The sequence below is a fragment of the Pristiophorus japonicus genome, chromosome 7 (genome assembly GCF_044704955.1).
Source record: "Pristiophorus japonicus isolate sPriJap1 chromosome 7, sPriJap1.hap1, whole genome shotgun sequence".
NCBI lineage: Eukaryota > Metazoa > Chordata > Chondrichthyes > Pristiophoridae > Pristiophorus > Pristiophorus japonicus.
In genome coordinates, this window is record NC_091983.1 from 12,463,520 (window position 1) to 12,480,021 (window position 16,502).

The 16,502-nt window shown below is 49.9% G+C and overlaps 1 protein-coding gene across 1 annotated transcript in view; it reads right to left on the reverse strand.

Annotated features, from left to right (window-relative positions):
- cog2 (component of oligomeric golgi complex 2) overlaps nt 1-16,502 on the reverse strand; it is an 81,642-nt gene that overhangs the window by 51,691 nt on the left and 13,449 nt on the right. The window contains exons 4-6 of the mRNA XM_070884640.1: nt 9,777-9,880; nt 6,639-6,747; nt 4,682-4,861 (exon numbers count right to left, since the gene is read on the reverse strand). Of these exons, the coding sequence (XP_070740741.1) occupies nt 4,682-4,861; nt 6,639-6,747; nt 9,777-9,880 (393 nt within the window). The remainder of the gene's footprint in view (nt 1-4,681; nt 4,862-6,638; nt 6,748-9,776; nt 9,881-16,502) is intronic.

A 16,502-nucleotide genomic window follows, 5' to 3' on the forward strand; every position in this document is an offset into this window, starting at 1 on the left:
ATATTTGCCAGCGGGCTACAGAATACAACAGATTCCAACCCAAAGTTATTTTAGAGACTGTTGATTTTTCAGACATCGATAGCTGCACACGAAGACAAGGTGCAGGTGCCAAACATTCCTTCCATTTAGTTTTATAATAGACATGATTAGACATTGACCAGAATATCAGGTCACACAACAGACTCCAAAATTAAGGGGAACGGTTTCAATTCCCACTCAACAGGTGGCTTTCCCCAGCTCTCCATGGGATGAAGTGTTTCACAGTAATGGAACACTTCATCCTGAAGGAGAAAGCGAAAGAGGATTACTCTTCCCCACGTATGGTGATGGAACAGGGCAGTAAGGATCCAGCCAAGAAAGTTACCCGAGTGCTTTAGAAAAGGATTTCAGTACACTATTCCTGGACACGAGACATTTAGTACATGCTAAAAAAACAATCACAACAGAGGGTCAGTGTGGGAAAAGACAGATTATAGTGACTTGTGCTTAAGTAGAATGTCTCCTGGCTGTAAATTCCTAAATATGGATAAACAGTGCCTACATTTCATTTTCCATGAGCTACAACTCACCGGTTGTAATGTAATAACAATAAAAATAATGACCCTGAATTTCCGATATCCCGGGTCCATACGAAGTTTCTACAGACCCGGGAAGGCATCAAAAAAGCCGGTTTTCAGTGTGCAATGTGCATGCGCTGAAAACCGGCTTTTCCGATCAGTCAAGTTTCTGGCTTGACAGATCTCGTGCATATCGGGAGCGGGGACACTTGTAGGGCAAGATTTCCGATATTTACCCATATCTTGCCAGCAAATGTCCTCAAAATTCTTGCGCCTGAAAAAGCAGGCGTATAGCCTACTTTTACAGGTGCAAGTGTTTAAAAACAAAGATTTTAAAATAGTTATAAAAATACATTTTATTGTTAAAAACCCTCCCCACTATGGTAAGTTTGTGTTAAGGCATAATTTTAAAAACTTTAAGAAGTCGGGAATATATATATATTTTTTTTAATAAGAACTTTAATTTAAATGAATCTGTAGTGTATTTTTCTATTTTTTTTAGTATTGTGTGTGTTTGGGTGGGGTTTCTCATTCATAATAATGGGAAAGCCAATTTACAGAGTTGCCATTATGAATGAGAAAATACTGTACCTTGATTGGCTGCCGAGAGCCATGTGACTCCAGCTCACGGACGTCCCAACGTGCACGCGCTCCGATGTGCAGGGAGTGAAGGCCTCAGGATCGGAAGTTCGAGCGAGCGCAGCACCTTCAGATAAGTGCGCATTTTTCTTTCTTTTTTCAGTAGTTTGCCCGCGGGAAGACCTCGCTCGGAATTTCTGGGCCAATGAACTAGCTACACGCATGGTTTTTCTTGCTTGTCCGACGCAGACTAATTCTGTCCGACGCCGCCTCTCACTGCAGACTCCTGCAGTTTATTATACAATCATAGAAGGATACAACACAGAAGGAGGCCATTCAGCGCATTGTGCCTCTTTTGAAAGAGTGAGCCGGTTAGTCTCCCTCCCACGCTCTTTCCACATAGCCCTGTAATGTTTTTCCTTTTCAAGTATTTATCCATTTTCCTTTTGAAAGTTATTATTGAATCTGCTTCCACCGTCCTTTCAGACAGTGCATTCCAGATCACAACAACTCAGAGTGAAAAATGTGTTTCCTTATGTTGCCACTGTTCTTTTACCAATCTGGGTCTGCTGGTTACCAACCCTTCTGGCATTTAAAACAATTTCTCTATACCCTGCATAACTGCAGCAAAACTTCCCCGCTTAAAAACTCCATCCCCTTTGCAATAAATGCCAAGATTCCATTGGCCTTCCTGATCACTTGCTGTACCTGCATACTATCCTTTTGTGTTTCATGCACAAGTACCCCCAGGTCCCGCTGTACTGCGGCACTTTGCAATCTTTCTCCATTTAAATCATAACTTGCTCTTTGTTTTTTTTTCTGCCAATGTGCATGACCTCACACTTTCCAACATTATACTCCATCTGCCAAATTTTTGCCCACTCACTTAGCCTGTCTATGTCCTTTTGCAGATTTCGTGTGTCCTCCTCACACGTTGCTTTTCCTCCCACCTTTGTATCGTCGGCAAACTTAGTTACGTTACACTCCTTTCTTTCAAGTCGTTAATATAGATTGTAAATAGTTGGGATTCCAGCACTGATCCCTGCAGCACCCCACTAGCTACTGATTGCCAAACTGAGAATGAACCATCAATCCTGACTCTCTGCTTTCTGTTAGTTAGACAATCCTCTATCCTTGCTAATATATTACCCCCAAGCTTGTTTACCCAAGTCCAGGTCATTAATATATATACTGCCTTGGTCCCAGCACTATACTCCCTCCAGTCTCAAAAACAACCCTACCCCACTACTATCCACACAGCCCCATCACTTTTATCCCATGGGCTTCAATTTTGCGAACAAGTTTATTATTTGGTATCTGGGAAAACAGCTTCTGTTTATCATATTAGCCATCCGCCTCTTTTTTGAGAAAAAAAAATTGAGAGAATACACATTGGTTTTATAAACCCGTCCCTTTTGTGGAAAAATGGTCAAAATAATCCTGAAATGTATGTCAGAGATCTGCAGGACACAGTGGTAACCCTGCTCTATTTTTTTAGTGTGTACCCCAAGTGGCCCTTAGCCCAGGTACTGCACACTCCAAACAAACAGTCATGGCTCAGTGGGCAGCACACTCACCCGAGTCAGAAGTTTGTGTTTCTCTCCAGCACAAGGTCCAGGCTGACACTTCAGTGCAGCACTGAGGCAGTGCTGCACTGCGGAGGTGCTGTCTTTCGGATGAAAGATTAAACTGAGGCCCCGTTTGGCCCCTCGGGTGGATGTAAAAGATCCCATGGCACTATGTTGAAGAACAGGGGCCTCTCTCCAGTGTACTGGCCAAACTCTCCAGTTATCCCTCAGCCAACATCACTTTAAAAAAAAAACACAAGTAGTAGGAGCAGGAGTAGGCCAGTTAGCACCTCCAGCCTGCTCCTGCGTTTAATAAGATCATGGCTGATCTGATCTTGGGCTCAGCTCCACTTCCCTGCCCGCTCCCCATAACCCTTCACTCCCTTATCGCTCAAAAATCTATCTATCTCCACCTTAAATTATCTGATGTTTGTGGGAGCTTACTGTGCTGTTGTATTCCTACATTATAGCAGCGACTACACATCAAAAGGAGTCCATTGTCTGTAAAGCACTCTTCTTTAATACTGAAATGCCTGCTCTAGGCAGGAGCTTTGACCAACTGCAACACGAGCGGGGCCCAAAATGGGCGGACTTTAGACACAACTGAGCTGCACCAATTCTGCGCTCAGTTACACCCCATGTGGGTTTGAAAAGGGTCACAGACGGGGCAAAATTGCCACCTAGAGTCCGTAACACAGGATGGGAGTAGCTGAGCGCAAGATCAGATCAGCCATGATCTTATTAAACACAGGAGCAAGCTTATGACTAAGAAAAGATTCTACTTTAATAACTCCTGCGTCGCATGGCATTTTCAAACCATGCCTTCTCTCCACCACTTACCGTGTCCACAAGCTAGCTCCCCTCACATAGTGCCATCAAGGCAGAAGGGAAAGGTAATTTGCCCTCAGAGTTGTGCCTAGGCAGCTCAGAGGGTAATGAGACACCATGAATTTTGCTTTTTACTGCTCAAGATATCATTTCATGGGCGAGCAGCCACTGCACTCCCCAGTTAAAAAGTGCAGCATCAGCACAATAGATCCGAGATATACAGCTCAGCTTGTAAACACAATTTACTAAATCACGCTGGGTAAATGTTAATCAACAAGGGTGCCCTTTCAATTTAATATATAATGAATCAATAAGTGATTACGAAAAAGATTGACAAATAGAATGGCAAGTTCAAGATCCAACAGTAAGTTCATAATTACCTGCTCCCCGTGGCAGCCTCGCTACCTCCCCCCCCTCCCCCCCCCATCTCCTCCTCCTCCTCCCCTCACCCTCCCCCCTCACTCCAACCGCCCCCCCCTCCCCACCATGGCCCCCAGACCCCTTCACCTCCCCTCACTCCAACCCCCGTCGCCCCCAGACCCCCTCGCTCCCAGACCCCGTCATCTGCCCTCACCCCAACCCCCTCGCTCCCAGACCCCGTCACCTCCCCTCACCCCAGACCCCCTCACTCCCAGACCCCTTCACCTCCCCTCACTCCAACCCCCGTCGCCCCCAGACCCCCTCGCTCCCAGACCCCGTCACCTCCCCTCACCCCAGACCCCCTCACTCCCAGACCCCTTCACCTCCCCTCACTCCAACCCCCGTCGCCTCCAGACCCCCTCGCCTCCCCTCACCCCAACCCCTGTCGCCCCCAGACCCAGTCATCTCCCCTCATCCCAACCCCAGTCGCCCCCAGACCCCGTCATCTGCCCTCACCCCAAACCCCGTCGCCCCCAGACCCCGTCACCTCCCCTCACCCCAACCCCCGTCGCCCCCAGACCCCCTCGCTCCCAGACCCCGTCACCTCCCCTCACCCCAACCCCCGTCGCCCCCCAGACCCCCTCGCTCCCAGACCGCCAGGGGACCCTCACGCACTGCTCCTCGATGCTGTAGCTTTGCTCAAAGCGGGAACAGGTGACTAACGAGCCAGATTCCCGGTAAATGTGCAGTTCTAACTCGGTGACCTGGAGTAACAATGCACCGACTCACCTCTTCCACATATGGTTTCACGAGCACCTGGCCAATCAGTGCTTCTGCGTCCCTCGTTTTGTCTATGGTTGCGTAGGTCCGTAAACAAGGACGTACAATCTCAACATTGGCAGTCTGCAGGCCTTCCAGCAACAGGCCTTCCAGAGACTGCTGAAGCATGGCTGTGATTCCAGCTATTCTCTGCAAGCAGAATTCAGGATACATGATGGAAACTGTGCTGGCACACACAAACACAGGATTAACGAGCGGGAGAGATATAAAAACACGCACTGCTGAAAACAAAGTGAGAGTGTGATATACCAGGACTAAAAGGGTGATACAGGTTGCAGTGTAGGCTCGTATTTCCTCAAGTATAGAAGATTAAAACGTCATCAAATTGAGGTGTTTAAGATGACTAAAGGAGTTGATAGGGTAGATCGAGAGAAACTATTTCCTCTGTGGTGGGGAATGTAGAACACGGGGGCACAACCTTAAAATTAGAGCCAGGTCGTTCAGAGGTGATGTCAGGAAGCACTTCTTCATACAAAGGGTGGTGGGAATCTGTAACTCTCTCCCCCAAAAAGCTGTTGAGGCTGGGGGGGGGGGGGAGAGAAGTCAGGGGCAATTGAACATTTCAAAACTGAGATTGATCGTTTTTTGTTAGGTAAGATTATTAAGGGTTACCTGACTAAGGTGGGTAGATGGAGCTAAAATACAGACCAGCCATGATCTAATTAAATGGCCAAATGGGCTCGAGGGGCTGATCAGGCATAACATATTTTCCCTCATGTATTTTGAGTAACAGCGCTTGTATGATAGCCCTCCATTCCATGTGTACTGGAGAGATGGGAGAAGCCCATCAGACACACTGCAATCCATGGAGGCACACAAGAGCCAAATCCTACCAGACTCCTGAAAGCCAGAGATTCCCAGGATCCTGCATGACAATTGTGGAATGAAAAAAGTGAACCCAATTCCTGGGTTTTCAAAGTAAATCGGGAATTTCAGGAACAATTAGCAAGAGCTGAAAATGAAGAATCATAAAGGACAGAAGCAAAGCGCCGTGTGACACCTTCATTCCTGCGCTCAATTCCTCCAGGCGAGAGCTGAACCGGTCTGTGGCTGGAATGGAGATCGCCTGGTAAAAATGGTGGGGATCTATACCATTAATCAGGGCCAGAGTGATCTCCTGGACTAGATTTCCATCGCCCAATGGGGTCGGAGAGGAATTTCCAGATATACCCCCTCACCCTGATGTTAATCTGGTTTTCCGCCTCTTCCACATGGCTTGTGGCCAGGGTGAAGAGTGGCTGTCATTATCATCGGCAGTCCCTCGAAGCGAGGATGACTTGCTTCCACGCCAAAAAGGGACGAGTTCACAGGTGCTTCATTTCCTGATCTAGAACTACATCCTGAAGGTTGGAAGATGCCGGTGCGTGGATTTTTTAATCGTGCGCAGGCTGTTGCACACCAGCCACCACACGGGCTTGACAGAGCTAGGTCTTGGTCCAGTGGTAAGGGTTATCCAAGACGACTGGAGACCAGCTCTGCTGTACAGGCCTACTAGTGCGCACACATATCGCAGTGTGGGCTGGCCCGTGCTGCCCCTGGGCTCTTGGCCCCAAACTCACGCCTCTCCTGGGCCCCATCACATCCCTCCAGTCTCTCGGCGTTCCTGCTGTATCTGCCCACGCTGCAATCACCGACCTGGACCTTGATGACGTCGCTCTTCACTGAATCATGATGCACAAGGCATCACAGTTGTGTGGGACAGACTGGAAAGGCCAGAGAGTCACTTCCTGTTCATCGATGTTAGTTTATTATCTGTTATTTGATCTGTTGCACAGACCATCACAGGCTCCTTACAGCCAGTCTGCCTGTTTTGTTGAGTCTCTGAAGTGCACTCTCCCTTTCTTTCTTTTTGAAAAAAAAACAGAATCAGAATTGCAGCTAACCAGATAACTAACTTCACACTTACAGGTCTCACTTTGTCCAAAAGGGGCATTCCCTTGCTCTGCACAGCGTGAAAATGTAATTGGTTAAATTCAGTCCCGATCCTCTCCAGCATCTGCCCGGCCAAGGGGGGACTGTGGAGGAAAAGCACAAGGTGAAAGAAAACTAAACAGATGCGCTGGTTCAGTGCAATTAAACGTTAATGACAACGGCAAAAAAATGTCGAGCCATTTTACTGACATGGTACAAGTGAAGAAAATCCATTATATTTTAGAGGGGGTGCAAGAACTGAGACGCCTGGGGGAGCTTGTGCGCAAACAATTGAAGGGGGCAGGGCTAGTTAACAAAGCGGTTAATAAAAGCATTTGGGACCTAGGGCTTTATAAACAGAAGTTATGCTAGACGTGAAGGTTTTGGAGCGGGTACGGAAGAGATTTACGAGCATGGTTCCAGGAATGAGGGACTTCGATTACGCAGGGAAACTGGAGAAGCTGGGGATGTTCTCCTTGGAGCAGAGAAGGTTAAGAGGAGGTTTGATAAAGGAGTTTAAAATCATGAACGGTATAGAGAGAGTAAATAAAGAGAAATTGTTTCTAGTAGTCGAAGGGTCGATACTGAGAGGCCGCAGATTTACGGTGTTTGGCAAAAGTACCAGAGAAAAAACCTTTTTACGCAATGAATGGTTAGGATTTGAAATGCGCTGTCTGATAGGGTGGTGGATACAGATTAATGGGTATTGGGTAAATACTTGGAGAAAAATATTGCAGGGAGATGTGGAATGAGCGGGGGAGTTGGACTAACTGGATTGCTCTTGGAAAGAGCCAGCATAGACTCGATGGGTCGAATGGCCTCCTTCTATGCTGTTCTACTCGATGATTCTATAATGACTTTGTGTCAATGAATAGAGAGAACAGTTGTGATTGACAATCACTCTCTTCACCCTCACTTTCAGCATCAGTAATTCTGCATCGAGGAGGAAATGTCACTCATTCATTAGAAACATAGAAAATAGGTGCAGCAGTAGGCCATTCGGCCCTTTGAGCCTGCACCACCATTCAATAAGATCATGGCTGATCATTCCCTCAGTACCCCTTTCCTGCTTTCTCTCCATACCCCTTGATCCCTTTAGCCGTAAGGGCCATATCTAACTCCCTCTTGAATATATCCAATGAACTGGCATCAACAGCTCTCTGCGGCAGGGAATTCCACAGGTTAACAACCCTCTGAGTGAAGAATTTTCTCCTCATCTTGGTCCTAAATGGCTTACCCCTTATCCTTAGACTGTGACCCCTGGTTCTGGACTTCCCCAATATCGGGAACATTCTTCCTGCATCTAACCTGTCCAGTCCCGTCAGAATTTTATATGTTTCTATGTGATCCCCTCATTCTTCTAAACTCCAGTGAATACAGGCCCAGTCGATCCAGTCTCTTCTCATATGTCAGTCCTGCCATCCCTGGAATCAATCTGGTGAATCTTCGCTGCACTCCCTCAATAGCAAGAACGTCCTACCTCAAGATTAGGAGACCAAAACTGAACACAATATTCCAGGTGAGGCCAAGGCCCTGTACAACTGCAGTATACTCAAATCCTCTAGCTATGAAGACCAAAATGCCATATGCCTTCTTCACCGCCTGCTGTACCTGCATGCCAACTTGCAATGACACCCAGGTCTTGTTGCACCTCCCCTTTTCTAATCTGCCGCCATTCAGATAATATTCTGCCTTCCTGTTTTTGCCACCAAAGTGGATAACCTCACATTTATCCACATTATACTGCATCTGCCATGCATTTGCCCACTCACCTAACCTGTCCAAGTCACCCTGCAGCCTCTTAGCATCCTCCTCAAAGCTCACACCGCCACCCAGTTTAGTGTCATCTGCAAACCGGAGATATTACACTCAATTTCTTCATCTAAATCATTGATGTATATTGTAAATAGCTGGGGTCCCAGCACTGAGCCCTGCAGCGTCCCACTATTCACTGCCTCCCATTCTGATAAGGACCCGTTTATCCCGACTCTCTGCTTCCTGTCTGCCAACCAGTTCTCTATCCACGTCAATACATTACCCCCAAATACCATGTGCTTTAATTTTGCACACCAATCTTCTGTGGGGGACCTTGTCAAATGCCTTTTGAAAGTCCAAATACACCACATCCTCCCTTGTCTACTCAACTAGTTACATCCTCAAAAAATTCTGGAAGATTTGTCAAGCATGATTTCCCTTTCATAAATCCATGCTGACTTGCACCGATCCTGTCACTGCTTTCAAAATGCGCTGCTATTTCATCTTTTAATAATTGATTCCAACATTTTCCCCACTACTGATGTTGGTCTATAATTCCCCGTTTTCTCTCCGCCTCCTTTTTTAAAAAGTGGTGTTACATTAGCTACCCACCAGTCCATAGGAATTGATCCAGAGTCGATAGACTGTTGGAAAATGATCACCAATGCTGGGTTGGGTCTAACTTACCAGCAATTCCCTCTTGCTGTAATCACTTTCTCCCACCCTCCAATTCTTCGAGCTCTCTCAAGTCACACGAGGGTGCAGTACGACAGGTCAATCACGCCGTAGGCGTGGTGTTTCAAAAATGCAGAACATAAGAAATAGGAGCAGGAGTAGGCCATACTGCCCCTCGAGCCTGCTCTGCCATTCAATAAGATCATGGCTCAGCTCCACTTCCCTGCCTGCTCTCCATAACCGATTATTCTCTTATCGGCTAAGAAACTGTCTATTTCTGTCTTAAATTTATTCAATGTCCCAGCTTCCATAGCTTTCTGAGGCAGCGAATTCCACAGATTTACAACCCTCAGAAGAAATTTCTCCTCATCTCAGTTTTAAATGGGCGGCCCCTTATTCTAAGATCATGCCCTCTAGTTCCGGTCTCCCCCATCAGTGGAAACATCCTCCCTACATTCACCTTGTCAAGCCCCCTCAATCTTTTAGGTTTCGATAAGATCACCTCCATTCTTCTAAATTCCAATGAGTAGAGGCCCAACCTACTCAACCTTTCCTCATAAGTCAACCCCCTCATCTCTAAAATCAACCAAGTGAACCTTCTCTGAACTGTCTCCAAAGCAAGTATAGCCTTTCGTAAACATGGAAACCAAAACTGCATGCAGTATGGCAGGTGTGGCTTCACCAATACCAACCCAACACTTACCCGCTCGTTTCTAAGGGAGAAGTATCTTTGGAAGACTGAGAGTGAAGGATCTTTTCAATTTTCTCCACTGATCGGATTACTTGAAGCAGTCTCAACACACACATCTGCAAGGACACACACATGTAAAGCAGGGGCGTTCATAACCGTCAGTTTACTTGATGCATTCAACTCGAATTATAAAGCACTGTCTTTTATAGTCTCACACCGATACTCCGCTCCAAGGTTCAGCTCATCTCGTTCCCCACAAATCACAGGTGAAAGGCTCGATGATGCTATTAATTCGGCAACCGCATCCACATTAGTCGTAATGTGAAAATATGACTGACTTAAGATACATAAACTGTATATATTGGCAGCTAGAGACATCATACATCTCCAATTCATGTTTGATCTACCAGTGTAAACAATGTTTTAATCTCAAGCATCCAGGGGGTTGATTCTAATCTTGGCAGAAATAGAAAAAAATAATTGAGTATTTTATTGTGCCTGACATTTCTATATGCGCACAACTGCAATTATTCCAAACAGCCAGCCATGGGTCAGTGGGTAGCACTCTCAGAACATTGTATGGTCAAGTCTCACTCCAGGGACTTGAGCACATAATCCAGGCTGTCACTACTGAGGGACGTGCCTTCCTTCGGATGAGACGTTAAACCGAGGCCCCATTTGCTCTCAGGTGGACGTAAACCATCCCACGGCACTATTTCGACCAACAGGAGAGTTCTCCCCATTGTCCTGCCCAATAGTTATCCCTGAACTAACATCTAAAAAAAACAGATTATTTGGTCATTATCACACTGCTGTTTGCTGTGTACAAATTGGCTGCTGCATTTCCTACACTTCAAAAGTACTTCATTGGCTGTGAAGCAGTTTGAGGTGGTGAAAGGCGCTATAGAAATGCAAGTCTTTCTTGCAATTCTTTTTAATGTGCTGACTCAAAGCAATGTCAAACATGAACGGAGCACCCATTTGCTTCTGGCAGTTTAAGCATACAAGCAAGTTTTAAAAATAATGGGGAAAGAGTTTTATAGAAACTCAGTGAGGATAATAAGAATTGTTAAAGGATCTGAAAATTCAATTCCAGTTTTAATGCACCAGCGAATTTGCCCAGATTTGATTCAATATTTTAGATGCATATGTAACAATAGGATTGATTTGTAACCCAAAAGCCAGGCCAAGGCTGCAGTTACACTGTAAGTAATGCATGACTGCTGCCTGACCCAATGCGTTCGGGTCAGTAACTGACATCTTGGCCTGAGAACAGGTGATCCAGATAGCATACTGGGAACGGAAGCAATGGCAAAAGTGGGCAACAGCGGCCCTGACAGGATTAGATTTGATACGATCTGGGATAAACAAAAAGTCTTCAAACCAATAGCTGTATATACAGGTTTTAAAAGGGTCAACTTCAAGGGAATGAGGGAAGCACTGAAACCATAGAATTGTACAGCACAGGGATGGCTATTTGGCCCATCATGCCTGCGATGGAGCTCTGAAAGAGCTGAAGTCCCAATCCCCTGCTCTATCCCCACAGCTCTGCAATTTTCTTCCATCAAGTATTTATCCAATTCCCCTTTGAAAGTTACTGAATCCGCTCCCACCGCCCTTTCAGGCAGCGCGTTCCAGATCACAACAACTCGCTACGTCACCTCTCGTCGTCATCATCGGCAGTTCCTCGAAGTCGAGGAAGACTTGCTTCCACCTCAAGAGTGAGTGACAGTCTCTGTCGCAGGTGGGACAGACAGTCGTCGGAGGAAAGGGTGGATGGGGAGCCTGGTTTGCTGCACGCTCCCTTCTGCTGCCTGCGCTTGATTTCTGCACGCTCTTGGCGATGAGACTCAAGGTACTCAGCACCCTCCCCGGATGCACTTCCTGCACTTAGGGCGGTCTTTAGCCAGAGACTCCCAGGTGTCAGTGGGGATGTTGCACTTTATCGAGGAGGCTTTGAGGATGTCCTTGAAACGTTTCCTCTGCCCCCCTGGGACTCGCTTACAGTGTGGGAGTTCAGAGTAGAGCGCTTGCTTTGGGAGTTGTGTCCAGCATGCGGACAATGTGGCCTGCCCAACGGAGCTGGTCGAGTGTGGTCAGTGCTTCGATGCTGGCCTGATTGAGAACACTGATGTTGGTGCATCTGTCCTGCCAGGAGATTTGCAGGATCTTGCAGAGGCATCGTTGATGGTATTTCTCCAGAGATTTGAGGTGTCAACTGTATATGGTCCACGCCTCTGAGCCATACAGGAGGGCTGTAGACCATAAGCTTGGTGCCAAATTTGAGGGCCTGATCTTCGAACACTCTCTTCCTCAGGCAGCCAAAGGCTGCACTGGCGCACTGGAGGCGGTGTTGAACCAAGACGTCGATGTCTGCCCTTGCTGATAATAGGCTCCCGAGGTATGGGAAGTGGTCCACGTTGTCCAGGGCCACGCTGTGGATCTTGATGACTGGGGGTGGGCGCAGTGCTGTGAGGCGGGGTCAGGTTGGTGGAGGACCTTAGTCTTAGATGTTTAGTGTAAGACCTATGCTTTTGTATGCCTCGGTGAAGATGTTGACGATGACTTGGAGTTCAGCCTCTGAATGTACGCAGACGCAAGCGTCGTCCGCCTACTGTAGTTCAACAACAGAGGATGGGGCGGTCTTGGATCTGGCCTGGAGGTGACGATGGCTGAACAGGTTCCCATTGGTTCAATAGTTTAGTTCCACTCCAGTGGGGAGCTTGTTGAGTGTGAGGTGGAGCATTGCAGCGAGGAAGATTGAGAAGAGGGTTGTCGCAATGCTGTTGCCAATTACCTTAAATCTGTGTCCTCATGTTACTAACCCTTCAGCCAGTGGAAACAGTTTCTCCTTATTTACTTTATCAAAAGCATTCATGATTTTGAAGACCTCTATCAAATCTTCCCTTAACCTTCTCTACGCCAAGGATAACAGCCCCAGCTTCTCTCGTCTCAACTTACAGGTGGATAAGAAACTGGCTGAGAGGGGGGACCAGTGCGTATTGGTTACACGAGTGATGTTAGATATGGAAAATGTCGAGTGAAGTGCCCCGTGGATCAATGCCGAGGCCCCTTACTGTTTCTGATCTGCACCAATCGGCTGGATTCACAAACGCAATGCAAATTGGTCTAATTTTCAGGTGATACTAAACTCAGCACATGGTCCAGTCTGATGTAGCAGTCAAGGAGCTACATGGGAACGGAGAGAAAAATCGCAAGTGGACAGAAATAGGCCACAAATGAAATTCAAAATGGATATAAATGCAAGTTAAAGTTACAAGAAACGGCAGATGCTAGAAATCAGAAACAAAAGTAGAAAACGCTTCTAACACTGATAGGTCAGGCAGCATCGATGGAGAGAACAGACAAGTTAACCGTCTGGGTGCAGAGGACTTCAATTATTATGCTGCAAATTTACAGCTCTCCTTAGCTTTCTCTCCCGGACTTTGATTCTGCGGAAGGACTTCCCAACGACATCCATGACAAGTCTACCGACTCCCTCACACACCTGGATTATACTTCTTCCCACCCTCTCTCTGTAAGCATTCCATTTCACACTGATGACCCCACCTTCCACATCACAGGTTCTGAAATGTCCTTTTTCCTCAATCGAGCATACCCCTTTCACTGCCAGAGACAACGGTGATGGTGTCCTCACCTTGCAACCCCATCAGCCTCCACATTTGACAAAACATCGTCCCACACAATCCCACCACCAAATACATCCCGTCTCTCAGCTTTCCCGAATTCTCAACTCTGGGGATGGACTTTCCACTGACATCCATTTGTCACACTTCCCTCTCCCCTCTGTTTCCCGAAGGACCATTCTCTCCGCAACACTCTGGCCCACCACATCCTCGCCGTCCCCTGGCATCTTCCTATGCAAGTGCAGGAGGTGCCCATTAACCATTACCCATGGCCCTTCTGGCTGAAATAGCAATGTGTGTGTACTTCCTCCAAACGAGCATGCTGCGTTATCTGCTCACAGTTAGACCTCCTTAATATTGGTGAGCTTTGCTCAATACCTGAACTTTGTCCACAAGTATCAAATAAAAAGGACTACCACACAAAAACCTGGACAACATTAGAATCAGCTGCATGGTGACACGACAGTGGAGAACCCCCGCAGTAATTTAGTTTGTACAAATGCAGGTTAAGATTCCTGTGCCTAAATGGCAAAACTTTGGAAGACGGAAAAATAGCTTTTTTTCACACCAGCAAGCAGGCAGTGAGCGACTGAATCACCAGATACAGACTGCCACCCACCACGATTGGCCACAAGTGACTGAATGGATCACAGGGAATTAAATTATCACAGGGCCCAAGAATCAATACTCACGCTGTTATCCTATTACCGTCAATGTTTATTTTTTAAACAGTCTGCCAAATTAAAGTGGCTCAGGTGCAGGAAAGAGCAGTCTGCCCGCCCCTGCATTAATGAGCGGGAAGCAAAATGAGAACGTCGCAATCTCGATGGCCAGAATGCTGACTTGGAGAATGAGTGTCACTGCAGCAAATTGAAACAGATCAAGGATAACAACGTCATGGTCAGCATCCGGTGAGCAACAAAATGTGATCGAGATTTAATCAGCTAATTCAAAACAGAATTACGAGTGGTATCCCCACTCAGTCAGTGTCACAGGGACATTGCATTCTCTCCCCGTCTCCCCCCCCCCTCACAGGGACATCTCCCCTTCTCCTCCCCCCCTCACAGGGACATCTCCCCGTCTCCCCCCCCCCCCTCACAGGGACATCTCCCCTTCTCCTTCCCCCCCTCACAGGGACATCTCCCCTTCTCCCCGCCCCCCCCTCACAGGGACATCTCCCCATCTCCCCCCCCCCCCCCCCTCACAGGGACATCTCCCCGTCTCCCCCCCCCCCCCCTCACAGGGACATCTCCCCATCTCCCCCCCCCCCCCCCCCTCACAGGGACATCTCCCCGTCTCCCCCCCCCCCCCCCTCACAGGGACATCTCCCCGTCTCCCCCCCCCCCCTCACAGGGACATCACCCCCTCTCTTTCCCCCTACCCCCACAGGGACATCGCCACCTCTCTTCTCCCCCCCCCCCTCCTCACAGGGACATCACCCCCTCTCTTTCCCCCTACCCCCACAGGGACATCGCCACCTCTCTTCTCCCCCCCCCCCCCCCCCTCTCACAGGGACATCGCTCCCTCTCTCTCACCGCCCCGGCCCCTCACAGGGACATCGCCCCCTCTCTTCCCCCCCACCCCCGCTCCCAGGGACATCGCGCCCTCTCCCCTCCCCCCGCGCACCCAGGGACATTGCCCCCTCTTTCCCCCCCCCTCACAGGGACATCACGCCCCTCCCCCCTCCAGGGACATCGCCCCCTCTCCCCCCCCCCAACAGGGACATCGCCCCCTCTCCCCCCCCCCACCTCACAGGGACATCGCCCCCACTCTCCCCCGCGCCACCCTCACAGGGACATCGCCCCCTCTCTCCCCTCACAGGGACATCGCCCCCTCTCTCCCCTCACAGGGACATCGCCCCCTCTCTCCCCTCACAGGGACATCGCCCCCTCTCTCCCCCCTCACAGGGACATCGCCGCCTCTCTCCCCCGCGCCCCCCTCACAGGGACATCGCCCCCTCTCCCCCCCCCACTCTTCACAGGGACATTGCCCCCTCTCTCCTCCCCCCCCCCCCCCTCACAGGGACATCGCCCCCTCTCTTCCCCCCCCCAGAGATATCGCCCCCTCTCTCCCCCCACCCTCACAGGGACATCGCGCCCCCCCCCCCCCACTCCCAGGGATATCGCCCCCCTGCCCCCCCTCCCTCCTCACAGGGATATCGCCCCCCCCCCCCCTCCTCTCAGGGATATCACCCCCCCTCCCCCCTCCTCACAGGGATATCGCCCCCCCTCCTCACAGGGATATCGTCCCCCCCCTCCTCACAGGAATATCGCCCCCCCCCTCCTCACAGGAATATCGCCCCCCCCCCTCCTCACAGGGATATCGCCCCCCCCCTCCTCACAGGGATATCGCCCCCCCCATCCCCCCCTCCTCACAGGGATATCGCCCCCCCCATCCACCCTCCTCACAGGGACATCGCCCCCCCCAACCCCTCCCCCCCCAGCCTCTCTCCCCACCCCCTAACCCCTCCCCCGCCCACAGCCTCTCTCCTCCCCACCCCCCAATCTCTCTCCTCCTCCTCCCCCCCCCCCAAGCCTCTCCCCCCCCCCCCCCCCCCAGCCTCTCTCCTCCCCACCCCCCAATCTCTCTCCTCCTCCTCCCCCCCCCCCAGCCTCTCTCCTCCCCACCCCCCAATCTCTCTCCTCCTCCCCCCCCCCCCCAGCCTCTCTCCTCCCCACCCCCCAATCTCTCTCCCCTCCCCCCCCACCTCTCTTCCCCCCCCCCAACAACCTCTCTCCTCCCCCCCATCCCCTCTCCTCCTCCCCCCCCCAGCCTCTCTCCCCACCCCCTCCTCCCCACCCTTCGCATCTCTCCTCCCCACCCCCCAATCTCTCTCCTCCTCCCCTCCTCCTCCCCTCCCCCTCCCCCCCCCCCCACCCCAAATCACAGGGACATTGCCCACTCTCTCCCCGCCCCCCTCACAGGGACATCGCCCCCTCTCTCTTCCCCTCCCCCCCCTCCTCCCAGGAACATCGTCTCCCCTCCTCCCTCACAGTGACATAGCCCCTCTGCCCCCCCCCCCCCTCCACAGGGACATCGCCCCCTCTCCCCCTCCACAGGGACATCGCCCGCCCCCCTCTCCCCCTCCACA